The sequence below is a fragment of the Acomys minous genome (assembly GCF_964271855.1).
Source record: "Acomys minous genome assembly, chromosome: 14".
NCBI lineage: Eukaryota > Metazoa > Chordata > Mammalia > Rodentia > Muridae > Acomys > Acomys minous.
In genome coordinates this window covers 9,818,720-9,838,314 of record NC_140496.1, presented here as the reverse complement: position 1 = coordinate 9,838,314, position 19,595 = coordinate 9,818,720, and the positions used below count along the sequence as shown (strand labels likewise).

Sequence of the window (19,595 nt, the reverse complement as noted above, 5' to 3'; positions counted from 1 at the left end):
ATGTCGGACGTCTTTCTCAATCACGCTCCATTTTATTCGTTGAGGCAGGGTCTCTTAATGGAACCCTTGCCAGGCAGCTCGCTCTAGGGATCTATATATCGGTTTTCAACGCTGGGCTTGCCAACCGGCCTCCAGGCCCACTCATCACGTGCATGGGGGCTGAGGTCTGAAGCCCAGTTCTCACACATGCACAGCAACGACTTCACGTTCGCAGACCCACTGCTGCTTTGGAAGACTATGCCGAGAGGAGATGGAGACAGCTGTTCCGTTTACAGTTAAGCACAGTGATTTCTGTATCAGAGCTGTTCATAGCCAAAATTTTGCTTAATAAAAAAAAGGAGGTAGCCTGCTTATTTTTAGCCTATGACCATATAGTGGGGGAGGAGGTCCCCGTCGGTTATAGACCTAGGGGAGGGGAATAGGGTGAAAGTGGGAGGGAGAGGAAACGGGAGGATGCAAGTGATGGTATAACAACTGAGTTGTAATATGGATGAATTAATTAAATATAAAATAAAAAATAAACCAAAAAAAAAAGGCAGGGATGTGACCAACTATTTCCCAAGTCTGATTAAAAGTCGTCCTTGGACTGTGTTTCAAAATAGAAGGAAAAAAAAATCCTAATCCTGTCCTTTAGTAATGTCAAGATTGAATGCACCTCTGGAGAAATATTGATATGGACTCAAATCAATACGCGTCTCTGTTTGTCACTGATTCTCTGTATGCTTACGAAAAGTACTTTCACCTTGCTAAAACTCGGCGCTGTCCAGCATAAACTGATAACACCACAGAGATAGAGGACTAAGTTTTCCTTATTTAGTTTTTTTTTTTAACTGGAAATATGTATCAAGCTGAACAGCTGAAAATGCATGCAGGCATGCACCCAAGAGCTGTCAAAGTTTGTGTGGTAAGAGTGCAACGCTTGGCAGTCCGAATATCCCCAGCTGCCTCTGATCTGTCACGGTGCCAGCCTTGCCCTGTGAGAGTTCCCCCTTCCATCCTGTGCGACTCACATTTCTCTAGAGAAAGGAAACAATAGAGTGACTACATATTAAATGGTACTTGTTAGATTGTGGGTAGTCAAACAGTCCCTGCCTCCCACCAGAGGCCAAGCACCCTGTGTTGCTCGGTCCTCAAAGATGACTGGCTTAGCAGTCCTGGTATGGTTCCGAACCCCTGATCAAAGCAACTCCTCACAGCAGTGCCCAGAAGCCTGCCTTCTAGTTGATTCTAAATCCAATCAGGCTGACAGCCACAATTAGTCATCACACATCCCTCGACACAAGCAGGGGAGCTCGAGATGATGGGGCTTGCTGCCACGTATGACACTGTTCTGTTGTTGTTAAATAATACTTTGCAAGCTGAAGTTGACAGTCAGTGTGCACACAGCCAAGGTCTACAGAATGGTGGATTCATTCACATTTGCAGCAGGGTTATGGGGCAGGGCTCTAGGGGTGAGCAGAAAGGTGCAACCAACAGCCACTCCCTGCCAGGGGAAACTTGGATTCCTGTGTCGGTCACAGCACCTTCCTCGCTCATATTTACAACCTTCCTGAATATGGCAACCAAAGAGGACATCTGAAGGAAAGTGGTAGGCATCAGCAGAGTTTATGTGGGAAGGGAATACGTGTGAGATAGGTGCTAGGAAAGGTTAAATCTGCTCAGGTCTAGGAATGGAGCTCAGTGGGTAAACACTTGCCCTGATTGTGCAAGGCCTGGGGTTTAAGGCCCAGCAATGCAAAACTGCAAGCAAAAAAAATATTGTTCAGTGAAGAAGACACAGTTGCATGTAATCTTCAGCAGGGAATTCCAACAGAAGGAGGATATTAGAAAAGTGGTGAAGCCGGGCACTGTGGCACACACCTGTAATCCCAGCACTTGGGAGGCAGAGGCAGGCAAATCTCTGTGAGTTCGAGGCCAGCCTGGTCTACAAAGTGAGTCCAGGATAGCCAAGGCTACTCAGGGAAAACCTGTCTTCAAAAACCGAGAGAGAGAGGGAGAGAGGGGCGGAGAGAGGGAAGGAGAGAGAGAAAGAGAGAAAGAGGCAGTGAGAGCTCAAGTTTTAGAGGACTGTCAATGTCTAGCTAGGAGGACATGGTAAGGCCACACTGTAAGCGAGGAAGAAACATTGTGTTGGTTGTTAATTTCTTCCACTAACAAATATCCACTTAGCAACCACTCGGAACTGTGTTAAGGGTGACTTTTGAACAGTAGTATTACATAATGGCTGGTCCAGAAAGCTCTCTGGGTGGCTTGATGAGATGGTTAAGCAGGAGAGGGAAGGTGAGATGCTGTTGAGCTGGGAAGGTAAGAGGTTAATGCTGGTCCCAAAGACCACTAACCCCAGAATAGCAAGTGATCACTGAACCCAAGTTCAGGAACATTATCTGTATATATTGATGCATCTTCATTTCACCTTCCATACTGAGGATGTTTTCACCAGGTTCACCAGTCACAATTCAGAGTTGACCAGCCTTTTTTTCCTTTGTTTACTTTTTAGAAGCCTGCAGCTCCGCTTTCTTCTCACTCGCTTTGCTCATAGCAAGACATCTGCTGTCATCCTTATCTTTGTTTCTTTGTCTGAGATGTTTCTTTTCAGCCATACTGGTCCTGAAGATTTCAGTCTTATTACTGGCTGTAAGCAATCTGATGGCGATAAGAAACATTCTTAGGGGTGAATCAAGAGGGCACAGAAACAGAAATACTGTGAGTGTTGGAAACAGTATAAGAAAGGCCAACTTCCATGGTTTAATTGAAACTGGAAGTTCCTTCTCAGAGCCAGTGATGCCTGTCTTTACAGGTGCTGAAGGAATTGCACGTAGAGACTTACACCCAGAAAGAAAAGGACTACCTGGGATTTGAAAGGTGCAGCACAGACATGTTGGTGTGGATGTGCACTATAACACACACACACACACACACACACACACACACACACACACACACACAAACACAAACACACTAAGATGTTTCACTATAAAAGTAAAAGCCAGGTTTAAAAACCTGCTGTTCTAATGTATTTGAAATCTATCTAAAACCACACAAAGTTTAAGTGCTTAACATGGCAGGCACTCTTTATGTGGTAACCAATATGTATTGTACATGAGTTCCATATGTACAATAACCCTGTGGTGTGGGAATTATTATAGTCCCCTCTCTACCTGTGTTACAAGTGTGACATGGAGTGTTTGAATAATTACACAGTGTGCTTTTAGTCCATAGAAGAGGCCAAAGTTGACCAAAGACCATCAGATTAATAGTCATCTGCTTAGCTGAGTGATGGCGGCACACACATTTAATCCCAGCAGGGGGATCACTGAGTTCAAGGCCAGGCTGGACAATGTAGTGAGTTACAGGACAGCCGAGGCTGCACAGAGAAGTCATGTCTCAAAAGAAAAGAAAAGAACAGAGGGGGGGGGGGAGAGAGAGAGAGAGAGAGAGAGAGAGAGAGAGAGAGAGAAAGAGAAAGAGAGAGAGAGAGAAAGAGAAAGAGAGAGAGAGAGAAGAAAGCCATCTATCTGCCCAATCACTGTTCTAAACTAACTCAGACAGTGGCAACCAAGTACAAGAGCAAGCTATTGATAGAGCAAAGAGCACCAGTATTGCCCAGGGTCTGGGTCAAGGTGGAAAGACCCTGCTTTTAGGGTAATTGTGAACTGTCTCGTCTCTTAGCCTCATAGAGATCGGGGCTATTATAAATAAGTAAAATGTGAAGATTTTACAAGACAACCAGGGAGATACTTTAGTGGCCGGTGTATCTCTTTTTCTGGTAGCATTCAGTATATCCAACCGAGGGCAGATATTTCTGTGGGCAAAAGTCCAAGAACAGAGAGACAGAGACAGAGAAAGTGTACAAAGTGTTCAGTGCAATCCTTTTGCCCTAGCAATTGGTCTGATAGTGACAGACATTCCTTAATGAGAATCTTCTAGAAGCTAAAGGCTTTACTTTGTTTTTATTCCTTGGACAACAACCCTGCCCTGACACTCTTTCAAAACCTTTGTTTATTTTCACTTCAAGCTGCTACTTGAGCCCATCCTCGGAGTGCCTCAGTCTCCTCGTCTGTATTTAAACCTAATGAGATAATATACCATGCCTAATGTGTGTGTGTGTGTGTGTGTGTGTGTGTGTGTGTGTGTGTGTGTGTGTGTGTGCAGGGGGGGTGCTCAGGAGGTATGACATGGTGGCACTGTCATCTACCTACGTCCCCTCTAGTTGAGGGCTTTGAGTTCGTCCATCAGCAGTACACAAGCTGTCCTGCAGAAGGAAGTTAGCATTCAGCCAACATCCCATCTGCCCGCCTCCGTCTCTGTTTCTGCTAACAGTCAGTAAACACAGTGTAGGATCTCCAGGGATGTTACTGCTCCGCTCCAGCTCATCTTGCCTTCTCGGCTACATCTAATTCATCACTCATTTGATTCATACGTTGTCTGAGCTCCAGAACAGGTGCCGGGACTGCTCTGGCTTACCAGGGTGACGGTGTTAAGTGTGAAAGAGAAAATCAAATCCCTCCCTTATGTCTCTCAGACATTGGCAGAACGGGGGAGGGGGGTAGACAGACAAAATATTAGCAGTAAGTAAAACATGAGGCACTTAATAGTGACAGGTGCTATGGATACAGACCCAGTGCGGGAGGGTGGTGGGGAGTGTTGGGATGCTGTATACTGAGCATGTTAAGCCCCGGGGAAGACTTCTCTGTATAGTCAAGGTGAGTCTACCTATTTCAGAGGAGACGCACAGCGTCCAGCCTTCCAGAGGCAGGGTATAAAAGCAAGATGGCCAGCTTCAGTGCCAGGCATTTTTGTCTGGCAGGGGGGCCGCTGAGCTTCACTGGTGCCCCTTGGTTGAAGCTATTGGTTCTGTAGCCCTCTTTATTACTTACCCTCTCTGCAGTATGCCCCGCCCTTTAGTTCCTCCCTCTTCGTGACTTAACCTTTCCGTGTTTAGCTGGAGTTAAGGCTTAGGGTCAGCTCCCACCATCTGGGTAGTACCAGCATAGCACACCCCCAACCCCCGCCCCCCAAATTTTTCATGTCACTCAGAAACAGCCATTCACCTAAGGGACCCAGCACCCATGGATCAATAACTACAGAGCAGAGGGTGGGTTTTAGCCCTTGCCTATCTCCTCCAGGGGTGGGGAGTTTGTGCTGTACGCAACCTTCACCACAACAAATGGCAGCCTGACACCTCCTCAGATGCAATTTTGTATTTCACACACCATTTAACTAATGGAAGCCACATAATAGGCACTCAGCGAATCGCAGTTGATTATGGTCTCTCTCATTTTTCATCTCCTAATATGATTAAGATCCTTTGTATTTCAACTCATGGTAACGGATGGAAATTAAGTTATTATTATTATCCACAAATCTAGGGATTATTGAACACCTACTATATGCCAGAAACTAGGCTAGGGGGGACTTGCATTTGTGGGGTTTTGCATAATGGTGGAAAATGAGAATAAGAACTGAACTGAGGCTATGTGTACTGTATGTGGGGAAGAAAGAAAGAGAGCATGGAAGATGAGGGCTAAGTGCTGGGTAGAGTGGCCCATCAGGACTCACGAAGTAGGAATCTTCTAAGTGTCCATATGAATGAAGAGAAAAAACAATGACTGCAGTTGAAGGAATGAGCCCTACCCTCAACCCCAACCAAGGTCCACATGCTAATCCTTCTGTCCTAGGAATGTGTTGGCTTCCAGGACTAAGGAAATGAGATTAATTAATGGGCCATGGAGACATCTCAGTCAGTGAAGTATGCGCATGCAAGGACAAAAAACCAAGTTCACTCCTCAAAGCCCATGTGAAAAAAAGCCTAGCGTAGTGGTGCGTGTTTGTAACTCAGTGCTGGAAAATGGGAGCCCAGATCAGATCTCTGGGCTCTTTGGTCAACCAACCAAGCCAAATCAGTGAGTTCTGGACCAGTGATAGACCCTATCATAAAAAAAAAAAAGTAAATAGCTCTTCAGAAATGACACTTGAGATTGACCTTTGGCTCCCACATGCATGTACATGTGTGTACACACACACACACACACACACACACACACACACACACACACACACACGATGAAAGACTGAGATTTTTTGAGAATCCAGCATTGTCCTAAGGCCCAGGGTTACTGCAGATTCCTTGAAAGAGAGAACAGGAAGCAACAAGCAGACAAAACTATCCAGGCACTTCCTGTTAGGTTTGAAGGTGGAGGAAGAGGCTGTTAGCCCAGGAGCGCAGACAGAGTACAGAGCAGTGGCTCTCAGCCTGCGAGGTCAAATGACCCTTTCACGGGGGGTCACCTCAGCCCCTTGAAAAACACAGACACTTACAGTACAATTCATAGCAGTAATACAATTACAGTTATGAAGTAGCAACAAAATTAGTTTTATGGTTGTGATTGCCACAACATGAGGAACCATGTTAAAGGGTTGCAGCATTGGGAAGGTTGAGAACCATAAACCAGAGTCTACGGCATCTCATCTATAAACTTCTTAAGAGCCCAGGCCCGCCCACAAATTGCTTCTAGCCTGCCAGTGCATCTGTCCCTCAGAACTGTAATACAATAAATCTGTACTGTTTTAGCCCCTGCACTTGCTAAAAGTCTATCACGGCAGCACTAGGAAACAAAGTATATGTTTGGGAAAGAGCACTCTATCTGGGGAGAACAGCCAGTGCAAAGGCCCTGGGGTGGGGATGTCCCTGACCCACCCCAAGATGTCTGTGCAGTAGGACTAAGACACAGTTGTTTTAGGAAGCTGGCGGTGATGAAGACGTAGGGCCACCTTACCTAGCATATTGTGGGACAACGCAAACATATCTGTTTTACTCCAGTGCTAGCAGGCCCCATTGGAAGCTAAGACACAAAAGAGTAAGGTCACCCAGCTGCTGGAAGAGGAATGGTAGGAATACAATGGTGACATCACGTGATGATTCCTTTAAGAGGAATATGCTGTTTTATTGGTGCTGGTGAATGTCTCTAGTCCCAGCACTGTGAGGCCGAGGCCCACAGAGCTCTGTGAGGTCAGGGTGGGCGAAGCTGCTCTATATAGTGAGCTCCAAGACAGCCAAGGATAGATAGTGAGATCCTGTCTCAAAAAGAAAAAAAGAAAAAAAAACAAAACAAAACGGAAGGGCTAGTGAGCGGGAGACATAGCTCTGTGGTGCTCTTGTAGAGGACCCAGGGTCAGTTTCGAGGACCCAGGGTCAGTTTCGAGGACCCAGGGTCAGTTTCCAGCACCCATATAGTGGCTCAGAACCTCTGCTACTCTGGTTCTAGGAAATCCAGTGCCCTCTTCTGGCCTCCTTGAGCACAGAATACACATCAAACAAATGTAGGCAAAACATTTAGACACATAAAATAAAAATAATTTTTAAAAACAGATATTGACTAAGACCACATGGGAAGTCATATTCAAAAGATGTTTTGAAGATTGAACCCATGAAACCAGATGACAGATAAGTGTGCTAGTTTCTCTCAAAGAGATCTTGAGTAAAATTCTTCAAGTAATTAAAAAATTTCACAGGGAAGGCGAGCCATACAGGAACCAGGAGGTGGAACAGATTACTATGCAAACATCAGATAAAATGACCTGAGTTCATGTCTCTCATCCTCCAATCTCCAAAGCATGTGCCTGGTCTGTGTGTTTAAAGTCCCCCAACCTCAGTCTTCTCTCCTGGAGTATGGGAGTGCAGCAACACGACCCAGACACCAAATGAGTGTAGACCAAAGGAGAAAAGCATCTGAAAGGCCTACACCTGAGGCAAATGCATAGCAAGCTCAAAAATACTCTGTCCATGCCCTAGAAGTCACTGGTTTTGCAGATGCGTCTGAAGGCACATGGAACATTCGGAGCTCGGCGTCGGAGGGAGTATAAGACAAATGAAACAGAAACAGTGTTTCCTGTGGGGCAAGTTCAAAGAGCAACAGAGATGCCAACAGAGCTCGCTAGGTCCCCACGAAGATGTTCAGAGCTCAGCCATCAAATAGTGTCTGCATTTGTCAACCATCCCTTCCAAAGAGGAACCAGGCCCTTGCGCCTTTTAGGGAGGAATGCGAATTACACGGCAATTGAATATTTATTTCTCGCCTCTCCTTAAGTAGTTGTTTTACCACGACAACTTCAAAACTACCCGGCCCAGATGTGGAAGAATATCAAATGTGTTTTTCTTTCTTTCTTATTATTTTTTTTTTTTTGGTCCCTTTTCATGGTAGATCAGATACACCTTTGAATCTTCAAAGGACGCAATAATCATTGACGTGGGGAGACAGGAGACAGGCGACAGCGTGCCCGTCATTGTGGAGATGAATTTATTAATGTAAACGGCATCGTGTGGAAGAGACATGGGGCTGAATTAAAATGTGAGGACCTGTGATCCAACAAGAAACATAGAACAAAGGGAGGCAAGGGAAACCGAAAAGGGAGATAAAAGACACTTTGCCAATCCCAGCCTCCATGGAAGAGAACTACATAAAAGAGGTTATCGAGGAAGTGGGCTACTGTAGCTCGGGTGTCTTAATTAAAGCGTCTTTAAGAAAGGAGCTAGCAGGAATAGTATCAGGGATGTGGGCAAGATGACAGTGACACAGAAGAAGTGCAGGTTTCAGAAGAGGACTGTTCAGTGTAAATATTGGCAGTGAGTGTCTGAGAAAACGCAGTCCTGAGCTTCAGTCATGGAGAATATTTAAAAATTGTTTGGGTAAGGGGAGCAGTTGACTTTGGCAACTGGTGTGGAAAATAACTTTCTTAGAGAGAGAGAGAGAGAGAGAGAGAGAGAGAGAGAGAGAGAGAGAGGAGACAGAGACACAGAAGACAGACAGAGAGAGAGAGAGCGTGTGTGTGTGTGTGTGTGTGTGTGTGTGTGTGTGTGTGTGTGTGTGTGTGTGTGTGTACAGCTGTTCACTGAGGCCCAAAGAGGGCACTGGAGCCCAGAGCTAGAGTTTCAGGTTGTGAGCTGCCATGGCTGCTAGGGATTGAACCCAGGCCTTCGGCAAGAGCAGCTAGTTCTCTTAACTTCTGAGCCATCTTTCCAGCCCTGGGAATTAGCTTTCTAATCTTAGACTTTGAAGCCCAAGGAAAAGACCACATTCTGACTGACTAAATAAATAAATAAATAAATGAGAGAGCAAGGACCTTGAAAATAAACCAAATCCAGACAGTGGGTCCAAGCCAAAAGGACTACCTTTCCTTCAGGGAGTTCCTGTCGGGCAGGGAAGATGGTTCAGTGGGGGAAGAGCCTTCCCTCCAAGACTGAGTTTGAATCCTGGGACCTACATAGTGGAGCAATGGCGTGGAGGTTGTCCTCTGACATCCATACGTATGATGTGCATATGCACACACAAATAAATAAAAATGCTTTTAAAATACGTTATTACGTCCTAGAAAGAGACATACCACTCTGGAGGAGTCCGAAGGAGAGCAGCCCTTGCTTGTACAGTTGATAAAGCTGTATCCACTCCAGAATAGCCAAGCGCCATCTCTATTGTGTGAATGTCTCCTTGAGCTGGCGCCCATGGTGTCACGCATCATTGCAAGGTGGCTGCACTGTCCACATTGGCAGCCAGCATGGTCTCCTGCCAGCTAATGAGGTGATTGGGCTGCCAGGCAGAAGGGAACTGGCATCCCTTCCACTCCAGTGACAAATGTATCAGGCGGTGAGTAAAAGACAGGGCTGTTTCTTCCCTGAGGTCACCCTGAGCCTTCGGAATAAGAAGAGATGGTGCAGGCATTTACCAAAACATACTGTTTATTCATGTTAGAAACATATATGTCTGCACTGACCAGAGTGATCAGAACGTATCCACAAAAGAGCTGGGGACAAGGGAGGGGAGTGCAGGTGGGTGAGCTGGGAAAGAGGGTTCTCCATTCTGTGGAGGATGCATGGAGCCTGAAGTGCCTGTGGGTAGCTCTGTGTGACTGTCACGGTGAGAACCCATTACCAACACCCCGAACATACCCACTTGAATTGCAAAGAATTGTTCTTCTATGGGTGAGTGTGATGATTGGCTGTAAACATCATCTCGCCGTAAAGTAGCGTCACCCAAGAAGGGAGTCTCAATGGGAAAATTGTTCAGAGCAGTGGGCCTGCGGGCGTGTCTGTGGTAGGGTGGTCTCAATTGCTAACTGAAGTGGGAAGGAAGACCCACCCTAAAGATGGGTGGCACTGTCCCACAGGCTGAGTCCTTAGGAGTGATGGACGCTAGCTGACCATGAGCAGCCAGCACGCACAGGAATACATGCGGTTTTGTCTCCTCTTCACTGTGAATGTGACATGACTAGCTGCTCCAGTGACTGCCTTGACTTTCCCTCAGTGGTAGACTGGAACCTGGGGCCATAAGCCAAAAATAAACCCTTCCCTCCGTAGACTGCCTTTGGTCGGCGTTATTTGCCATAGCCATAGAAATCAAGTGATGGGGGGCTTAATGAGTGAGGCTTTTTTTTTAAAGGCCATTTATCTGTTTTGAACTCTCACAGAGGTGGAGAACAGCGTTCCTGGTGCTTATGTTTTTGCACCTACAACACAGGCTCCGATTAGTTCAGCGTCGGAGGCAAGGGGCTCTGTGTGTATTAGGAAAACAAGCCCATTTGTAAAACACCGCCAGATCCCTCCAGGTGCTCAGAAGTAGCTATTTAGCATGAATATTTCATCAATGCCAGAGTAGATTGAAGAAAATTCTTCCCATTATATCCCCATCACCGTTGCACGTGGTTGAATGGACTTCTGACTAAAGAATCTGAATATACTTAAAACATTTTTCACCTCCAGTGAAACGAGCGGGGCCTGATTGGGTTGTTATTTTCCTGCTTCGTGAAATATTTCAGAGGCAATTGTGTCTTGGATGTGTTGTTTGGCAAATTTTTATCCAACGCCAGAGCCTTTGGATTATTTTTTAACTGGCAGTGTGGATGTAGGGAAGTCGACACTTTAGAGAAAATGTCTGGTCCTTGCATTTTCTTTTTTTTTCTTTTTTTTTTTTTTTTTTCTGATGTTTTGTTTTGTTTTTCGAGGAAGGGTTTCTCTGTGTTGTAGCCTTAGCTGTCCTGGGCTGACTTTGTACACCAAGCTGGCCTTGAACTCACATCAATCCATCAGCCCCCGCCTCCCAAGTGCTGGGATTAAAGGATTGTACCACCATGCCAGGCAGTCCTCACAATTTCAATTTTAAGACCAACTGTTAGAACATGGTGCTGGGCTTGGTGACAAGTGAAGGAGCAGAGATGTTGAAATGGGTGTGAACAGGCAGCCAAGGATGAGGTCAGACCCCAGCCTTGCCGGGGCTTCCCCTGGTAACCAGAGACGTGCCTGGTATGTCGGAAGGGCCTGACATCTCCTTGCTCCCATCATCTTCAGAGCTTCTGAGGCACCAGCTCTCGCGCTCTCTCTCTCTCTCTCTCTCTCTCTCTCTCTCTCTCTCTCTCTCTCTCTCTCTCTCTCTCTCTCTCTCTCCCCTTCTCACTCCCACAGATTCTGGCCTGTGCTTAGCTTTAGCCTCTCTGTCTTTGTGCCACCCCCCCCAGGCCTGAAACCAGGCCTCTTTTTTGCATCCTTTTTTATGGAGGAAGAATCTTCACCTGATGTTTGAGGCAAGCGTTGAAAATGGAAGGATTTTCTGCATGGAGTTGGCCATGCAGAAGAAGGCAGGACCAGGAGGCACAGCATCTGCAAAAGGTCAGCAACAGCATCAAGAACCACACCACCTGGGCCTTCCCTGCATCATTGGTGCTGAGGCCTTCATCCCTGGTCATGCTGATGCTTGTACAATGTTAATGCAGGGCAGGTAGTGTTTTTTTAAAAGATATAGAAACCTCTAAAACCACCTTTCAAATACCAGATACCCACAGAGAAATCTGTAACTTCTTTGCATCATTGATTATTTTGTCCACAGCAACTTCCTTTCTATCCTAAACATTCAGATCAAAGCCAAATGACCTAGGACGCTGGGAATGCCCCTCTCTGTGTTCCATGGTGGATGCTTGGTTATTCAACCACACATGTAAGAGTGTTTGCTTACACATTCATTTATTTTTTTAACATTGTGACACATTAATTTATTACACTAAAAAGAAAGGGACACGGGGAGCTGAAGTAAATATTTCCTTCTGTAATTGATATTCTCTAAATGGGTAAATAATTAATTTCCCAAATAATGATCTAAGAATGTCTGGGAAAGACTAATGAAGGCAGAGTAGAGACCAGGAAGTGTTTTTCCTAGACCAGGTTTCTCAGGAAAAGGATTTCACTGGGGTCCCCCTGTTCCTGCCAACTAGCCTTCATTGATGCTGTAATCTATAGCAACATCTCACGTGGCCACTGGGCTAAACTGGGGCAGAACGTGTCGTTTCCACAATGGTCACTTCTGAGGGATTACTAAACAAATATTGAAATGCTCTCACCAAGATGTTGACCTGTCTGAAGCCGCTGGAGATTTTCAATTTATTTTCTCTTCCGTAAATTGTGATGTATTCTTTGTATGTGGAACTAGGTTTCATAAAGTCATTGTCACAAAGTATATGATGCACTTTGCCTATGAGCCTCCCACCTGATTCTCTTCTTTCCCCAATTTCAGATTGACCATCATGTTACCAAAGTATCTTTTTTTTCTTTTTATTTAATTGTTTTAATTTATTCATATTACACCCCAATTGATACCCCCTAGCTTGTATCTTCCTGTTCCCACCCTCCCTCCCCCTTCTGGCCTATTCCCCTCCCTCAGACCTCTGACAGAGGGGGGGATTCCTCCTCCCTCCCCATCCTATCAGATCCCATCTGGATAGCCTGATTCCCCTTCCTCTGTGTGCCCACATGGTTTTCCCGCCAAGGGCAAGTGATCACATCGGGAGCACCAGAGTTCATGTCAGAGGCAGCCCCCACTTCCCCCCACAACCACGGAGAGTGAATGAGCTGCCCATTGGTTAGATCTGAACAGGGGGTCTAGGTTCTCCCCATGCGTCGCCCTTGGTTGGTGCATCAGTTTGTACAGGCCCTCAGAGCAGCTGTATTCATAATAGCCAGAATCTGGCAACAACCTAGATGTCCCTCAGCCGAAGACTGGATAAAGAAACTGTGGTACATTTACACAATGGAATACTGCTCAGCTATTGAAAACAAGGAAATCTTGAAATTTGCAGGCAAATGGATGAAACTAGAAACCTCCTGAGTGAGGTAACCCAGACCCAGAAAGGCACGCATGGTATATACTTTTAAGTGGATATTAGCCCAACATAGATGCCCTCTGAGAGACTCCACCCAGCAGGGGATAGGGACAGATGCTGGGACTTGAAGACAGACTCTGGGCAGAGCATTGAGAATGGTATGGAAGAATGGGGGGGATGGAAGGGCCCCCATTCAGGAACCCCACAAGGAGACTATCAAGACTGGCTGATCTCAATCCAAGGGGCGTCTACACAAACAGTTGCACCAAAAAGTATCCTATTAATGGATTTCCTCATTGGAAGTACTCTTTATAATGTCATCGGATATCATTTCTAGAAAGCATAGGCACTTGGGGGCTTCAAGCAATGATGGCTTCAATTACTCCTTTGCACGCTGTAGTTTCGAACGGTTGAATGGCGTCACACCATCCCGGGACCCTGCCTGCCGTCCTCTTCCCACCTGCCTTTAAAGGAAATTCTGTGTCCTCTTGGCACAAGATGATTTCTAGGACAAACAAGAGCAACAGAGGCACCTGCCTTCAGCACAGATCCCATCACAGGCATTTCTGGCCACAAGGACTCAGGGTCTTTGCTGACCGACACACATAGCAGGCATCCACAGAACTGACCAAGGCAGAGGCAGAACAATGGGCCTAGAGACATGAAATAGGGGCCATGGTGTTCAGGAATAGAAGGAAGAAGGCTTTCCTGCCCGGTTGCTCTCTTCCAGGTGCCTCTAGGGTGCATTCAGTATCAGCACATAGGCACATGGAACAACTCCACACACACTCTGACCCTCAGAGTCTGTCTCCCAAGGCCCAGAGTTTCCTGTTTCTCTGCTCTGGCTTTTATTTTATTTTTTTAGGGGACAGAGAGTTGGTTTTTTCAGGACATGCTTTCTCTATGTAGCCTTGGCTGTCCTGGACTCGCTTTATAGACTAGGCTGCTGTTGTCGAACTCACAATGATCCACCTGCCTCTGCCTCTCCAAGTGCTTGGATTATAAGTGAATGCCACCACACCTGCCTTGCTCTGGCATTTCACATCCAGGTTGACACTGGGCCTGTCACCCCACATCCAGGAAGCTAGGAGAGTTGAGAGGCAGACTGGTACTGCATCTTTAATGGCTGTTGTGCTGAGGAGAGGGGGACACCAGGAGCGGGCACAAGGCTCAGGGGCACTCTGAACAACGGCATCGCCCTCAGCAGGCTTGCAGACACAAGTGAGCCCTTTATCACAAACAATGGAAAGTTTGTTGCTAAGGACACAGGGTGCTTTTTCATTGCTTTAGACACATTTACAGGCACGCTGTCATAATGAACAGAGGCCTCTGTGGCTGTATTACAGCTCTGAATCCCCAAGCCCTTACATATGCATGGCACCTTAAATCTTCACAAGGCACCGTCCTACGCATTCACTCATGGGCAGCTCTTGAAGTCGTTGGTTTTCCTAACTGTAAATGAGATTTGCACATATCACATATTTTACGTATGTTCCATTCTTTTGCTGCCCCTCAATAAGGAGGCAGAATCTTTGGAGATGCTATGCATCAGTTTTATGTAATAGAATCCATTCTCTCTTCCGTTGTCTCCTGGTGTTCCTCTCCCTTTCTGCTGGCTTGTTTGTTTCTTTTCATTTGAGTTTGGTTAGGGTTTTTCTGTGTATTGTTTTGTTTGGTTGGCTGAATTTCATATTTATTGGTTTTGTCCTCTTTGCTCTTTCCACTGTCATTCATAAGCACACACACACACACACACACACACACACACACACACACACACACACACACCACAGGTGGGAAGGAGAAATAAAGGGGACAGAGAGGAGGGGGGCGGGGATCCAGTGTTCTGTCTTTGCCTGGATGTAGAGACTATTGTTTCCCTAGAAACCAACCATTTTGATGCTCGTGTGTGTGTGTGTGTGTGTGTGTGTGTGTGTGTGTGTGTGTGTGTGTGCGCGCGCGCGCGCGCACGTGTGTAAGTGCACATGTCTGTGCATATGCATGTGGAGGCCAGAGAACAAGCTTGACAGTCATCTTCACAAATGCTCTCCAACTCCTCTGAGACAAGCTCTCCCACCCAGGGAGACTCCGTGGTCCTCCCGTCTCCACTCCCCAGTGATGGCATTCCAAGTGCACACCACTTGGTCCGGGGTTTTAAAGAGTGTTCTGGAGATCGAATTGAAGTCTCTCTGCTCTTGCAAGGGAGACGCTTTTCCAACTGAACCAATTTTGTAAGCAGGACAGGGGAAATGACTCGGGGTTAAGAGCACCGTCCGCTCTTCCTCAAGACTTAGTTCCTCGCAGCATCAGTCTTGCAGGTTTAAGCACAACGGGGCAGTGGTATGAAGTGCATCCACATTGCTGCCCCGTCCAGTTCCGGAAATGCTTTCCATTTTGCAGAACTGAATATATGACTCATTAAGTGACAGCTCACACCTTTCCTGGGACCTGGGAAAATCAATTTAGGACAAAGGAAAAAATTGATAGGTTTGCAACAATTATTCTGGTCTGTGAAGTGGTCTGACTGTGGCTTCATTTTCTCGGCTTAGAAATGCCATTTTGCTACTACCAGCCATGGTTTACAAAGACTCCTTAGTTAATTTTATATACACGCGCGCGCACACACACACACACACACACACACACACACACACACACACACACATGTTCTTCTTCCATAACATAGTTCATGCAATCTAGAATGGGCACAACAGGATGTTCTTTAGAAATATAGTCTGGGATATGCTTTGTCTCTGCTAGTTAGGCAAATTTAATTTGAGGTAATTTTTACATAATCGGTGCAAACTTTCTTCATTGGCTAAAGAGAGCTATGGATTTCCTAGGAGGATTTTCTAAGTGTAAGGGCTGACACACTTAAGTGTCTCCCCGTTGGCTGGCACACACTGGCCATATTGCCAGTCTAGCATTTTGTGGAGGGGCTAAAGATGTACTCTTCCCACACTAGGCTCGTGTTTTATTGTATCCTTGCTACTCAATACTGGGCTGCCTTTCACGTTTGCCTTCTGTGTGTCCTGTCTCACTTAGCGTTGTTCTGTGTCTCTTTCCTTCTTCCTTTGAGCTTAGCACCTGTGTGTATTCCTAGAGTGGAATTACAGAAGGAAGAGCTGTGGATATTTGCAAGGCTCTTGATAAACAAATATTGCCCAATGGCTCTGCACAAGACTGTTAGTCTGTACTCCAGGAAAAATCAAGAGTGTGAATGTTTGTGGAGGTTTTCAAAAGCTTTGATTGTTTTTTTTTTTCTTGTTTGACTTTCCTATGTATGTTTTCTCTTAAAATTACAAAATGCAGGTGAGTACACACACACACACACACACACACACACAGAGTTATGGACCAAGGGCTAGTGATGTCCTGAACATTACTATTTAGCATATTGTTTTGATGGGAGCTCACTATGGCATGAGGTATGAGGTGCTTGCTTCTGATGATACAGAAGATAATTTTAATTAGCATGTGGTATTTGATGAGATTGATTTGCATATTAAAAGTGATACTCTGTTTTTAGTTCTATTTTCCCCAGCCCTCTAATTAGATCAAGATTGCACTAACCCCCTTCTACCTCCCCTCTCCCCTTTCTTACTTCTCTGTGGGTTGTAGTTTCTAGTTCGGATTTAACAGTGTCATGGGTCTCCAGTATGTTTATTTTTATGTTTCCCTATTTTTATATAATGTAACATTAGCACTTGATGTAAAATAATGACACAATTTCTTTTGTTGAATACAGCTCTTTAATTAAAAAGGTGCAACCCCTCAAATTGGATTCAATGGGTTATTGAGTTTTTTAAAAAGAACACATGAAGTTGGGGTTGTTAAAGAGATTAAAGGAGGGCCTGGGAGGAGTTGAGTAAGAGGAGTTGGGGTGAATATGGTCAAAGTAAGTTACATGAAATTCTCAAAGAATAAGCTACCATAATTTCTAGGTGGGGAACTCCTGGCAGTGTGTATGCTATGAGTAAAGTAGGGACACTTCCTCAGTAAATGGATTCCAAAGTCATCCCTGATCATGGCCTTGAGAAAACATCACCTACATCTCTGTGAGGCCTTGAAGAGCGCACGACCCTGTCACCTGAGGCCACTCATCTCTACTCCTCCAGGGAGCCATGAAGGGAACCACACTTATACCTGGAAAGTCCCTTTGGTTGCTAACCAGGTGACTTCTACCTGCTTGGCAGTAAAACCACTCTATACAGCATGAAGGGTGTATTGAATCTGATGTGGTCCTTTAAGTGGATGATTGGGAAGTTGGGATTTATTGGCTTAAGGGTTGCCATTGTGAATCACAACATCGGGTTGCGTGTGAGCCTGATCATGCACCTGGTCACTCTAAGAAGATGTGATAGACAGTGTCCAGACAGCGGTACCCTTCACAACCATGCACAAGGGGCCCCAGGCAGGCTGATACTTTCTCATCTGTGGAAGTTTTTACTTAACTCATCTTGTTTTCCCTTTTAGGATATTTTTAAATTTGCAAGGACATCTCCTGTCCCAAGACAAAAGAGGTCCATTGTGGTGTCTCCCATCCTGATCCCAGAGAACCAGAGACAGCCCTTCCCCAGAGATGTTGGCAAGGTAAGTTGGACAAAGGACAAATGACACAGGGTGTTTCTATTAAGGGCTGAGCATACACAAGGCAAGCTGCCTGTGACAGTTGAGATTAGCTAAAACTGGCCTCTATTACTGCATGGCAAGAGGTCAAAATGGTTTTATCGGGATAGGAATTTCAGCAATCACTTTGAAAAAGAAGAAGAAGAAGAAACATTGTGGACAACCGAAGCCATCTATCACAATTGTGGGATCTACATAGTAGAAAATAATTTTGAAGTGATATTGTAAGATGTCATCGGTTAGCAGCAGGCTGCCTTGTCTTGGTAGCTGATGCCCAGGTGATGGGCTGACTGCTAGGTGTTAGTGTTTGTTTTTGTTGAGGTCCTGTTTTTCAAATGTGTCAGTCCAAGCTCACTGCTGGGTCAGCTTCCCAGAGCACAGGAACTCAACCGCACTAACAAGATGCAGAAGCAGAGTTGCTTTGGTCTGAATAATAAAGCACCCAGGAGAAAATAGGCACTGCTAAATGGACCACACTACTGATGGCGCCTTGAATCAAAAAAGAAAAAAAAATCAGCACATTGTGTTTAATGATCTGACTTGCTTCTTTTGTGTGTGTGTGTGATTCAGGACTCAGGCCACTGCCTGTGTGTGAACTAGAAGGGTCCTCTGCTGAGCAGGCAGAAGGGACTGGTTTTACCCAGATGGGGAGGATCAAAGAGTAAAACAGATGTGTTGTTTCAAAATAACTTATCTCAAGGAAGAGAGCAGAGTGAGACCTCCTTGGCCTATTGGCTCAGTTGCACTGAGCCTGAACCATCCATAATTGGGTGCTGGGAATTGCTGTTGGTCAGAAGTCTGACCCATTTTTAATCCCTCTGGCTATGTGTACCTGGCTATAGGTGACTCCATTCTGTCTTTCTCTGCTCTATTGGACCTAGAACAGGAGTCTCATCCAAAAGAGCGGCCTTGAGTGGATTTTATGTGGCACATATCAGAACCTCCTAGCCCCACAGAAATGTCTACATAGAGATTCAAATTGGAATTGGTTTCTATTTCCTGTTGAACCTGGAGTTCGAACTTGGCTGCTTACTTACATGAGTGATCTTAATGCTAGGAGCCATTATTGCTTTAATAATTTACTTGTCAGGTAAAAATGGAATGCCTATTTATGCCACAGTCCAGTCAGGATGGGGTAAATACAGCCATACCTAGCAAAGAATCCAACTTATCTTCTAGTGGGGGAAGTGAACATTTTTATGCAACTAAATAACAGGAAAATTACAGAGTATGGCGATGGCTGCACAAAACAAAAACACAGTGACTTGAAAGAAAGAGCAAAGAGTCCAACCCAGGAGAGTTGGAGGGAGGAAATTGCCACAAAGCTGGCGGACACAAGCTCGGGTTTGTGATATCTGAGGGGTACCACAACAGAAGGATAAGGGCATCTTTGGGAAGACCAGCTCCGTGGAGTCCTGGTAGAGAGCTATGTGTTCAGAGGCCTGAGGTGGGGTGGGAGGTCTGAGGTGGAGAGGGACAGAGTGCTCCTGAGGAGCAGACCTAAGGGGGAGGACACTGCAGCACAGTGAGCCAGGGAGAGCATGGCCGGAGGGCGTGGGTGGCCTGTCTTGGAGGCACTTTGAGAAGATAGGGTTGGGTCACAAGCCTGCAATGATTGGCCCCGTATGTTGGCGATCACCCCAGCTTCATTGTAGGAAATAATAATGTGTGGGAACAGAGTGGAGGGTAGGAGTGAGACTGAGAAGACCCCCACTAAGAGGGGAAAGTGGTCTAAACAAGAGGTGAGAGCGTCTTAGGTCCCTGGAATTCTATATCTACTGGAAATTAAAAGCAGTAATAACCAATTATTCTGGCGATCGTTACAC

At 45.7% G+C, this 19,595-nt stretch overlaps 1 protein-coding gene across 1 annotated transcript in view; it reads left to right on the top strand.

Annotated features, from left to right (window-relative positions):
* CDH13 (cadherin 13) overlaps nucleotides 1–19,595 on the top strand; it is a 984,669-nt gene that overhangs the window by 446,064 nt on the left and 519,010 nt on the right. Inside the window, exon 4 of the mRNA XM_084755241.1 lies at nucleotides 17,617–17,733. Coding sequence (XP_084611367.1) covers nucleotides 17,617–17,733 — 117 coding nt within the window. The remainder of the gene's footprint in view (nucleotides 1–17,616; nucleotides 17,734–19,595) is intronic.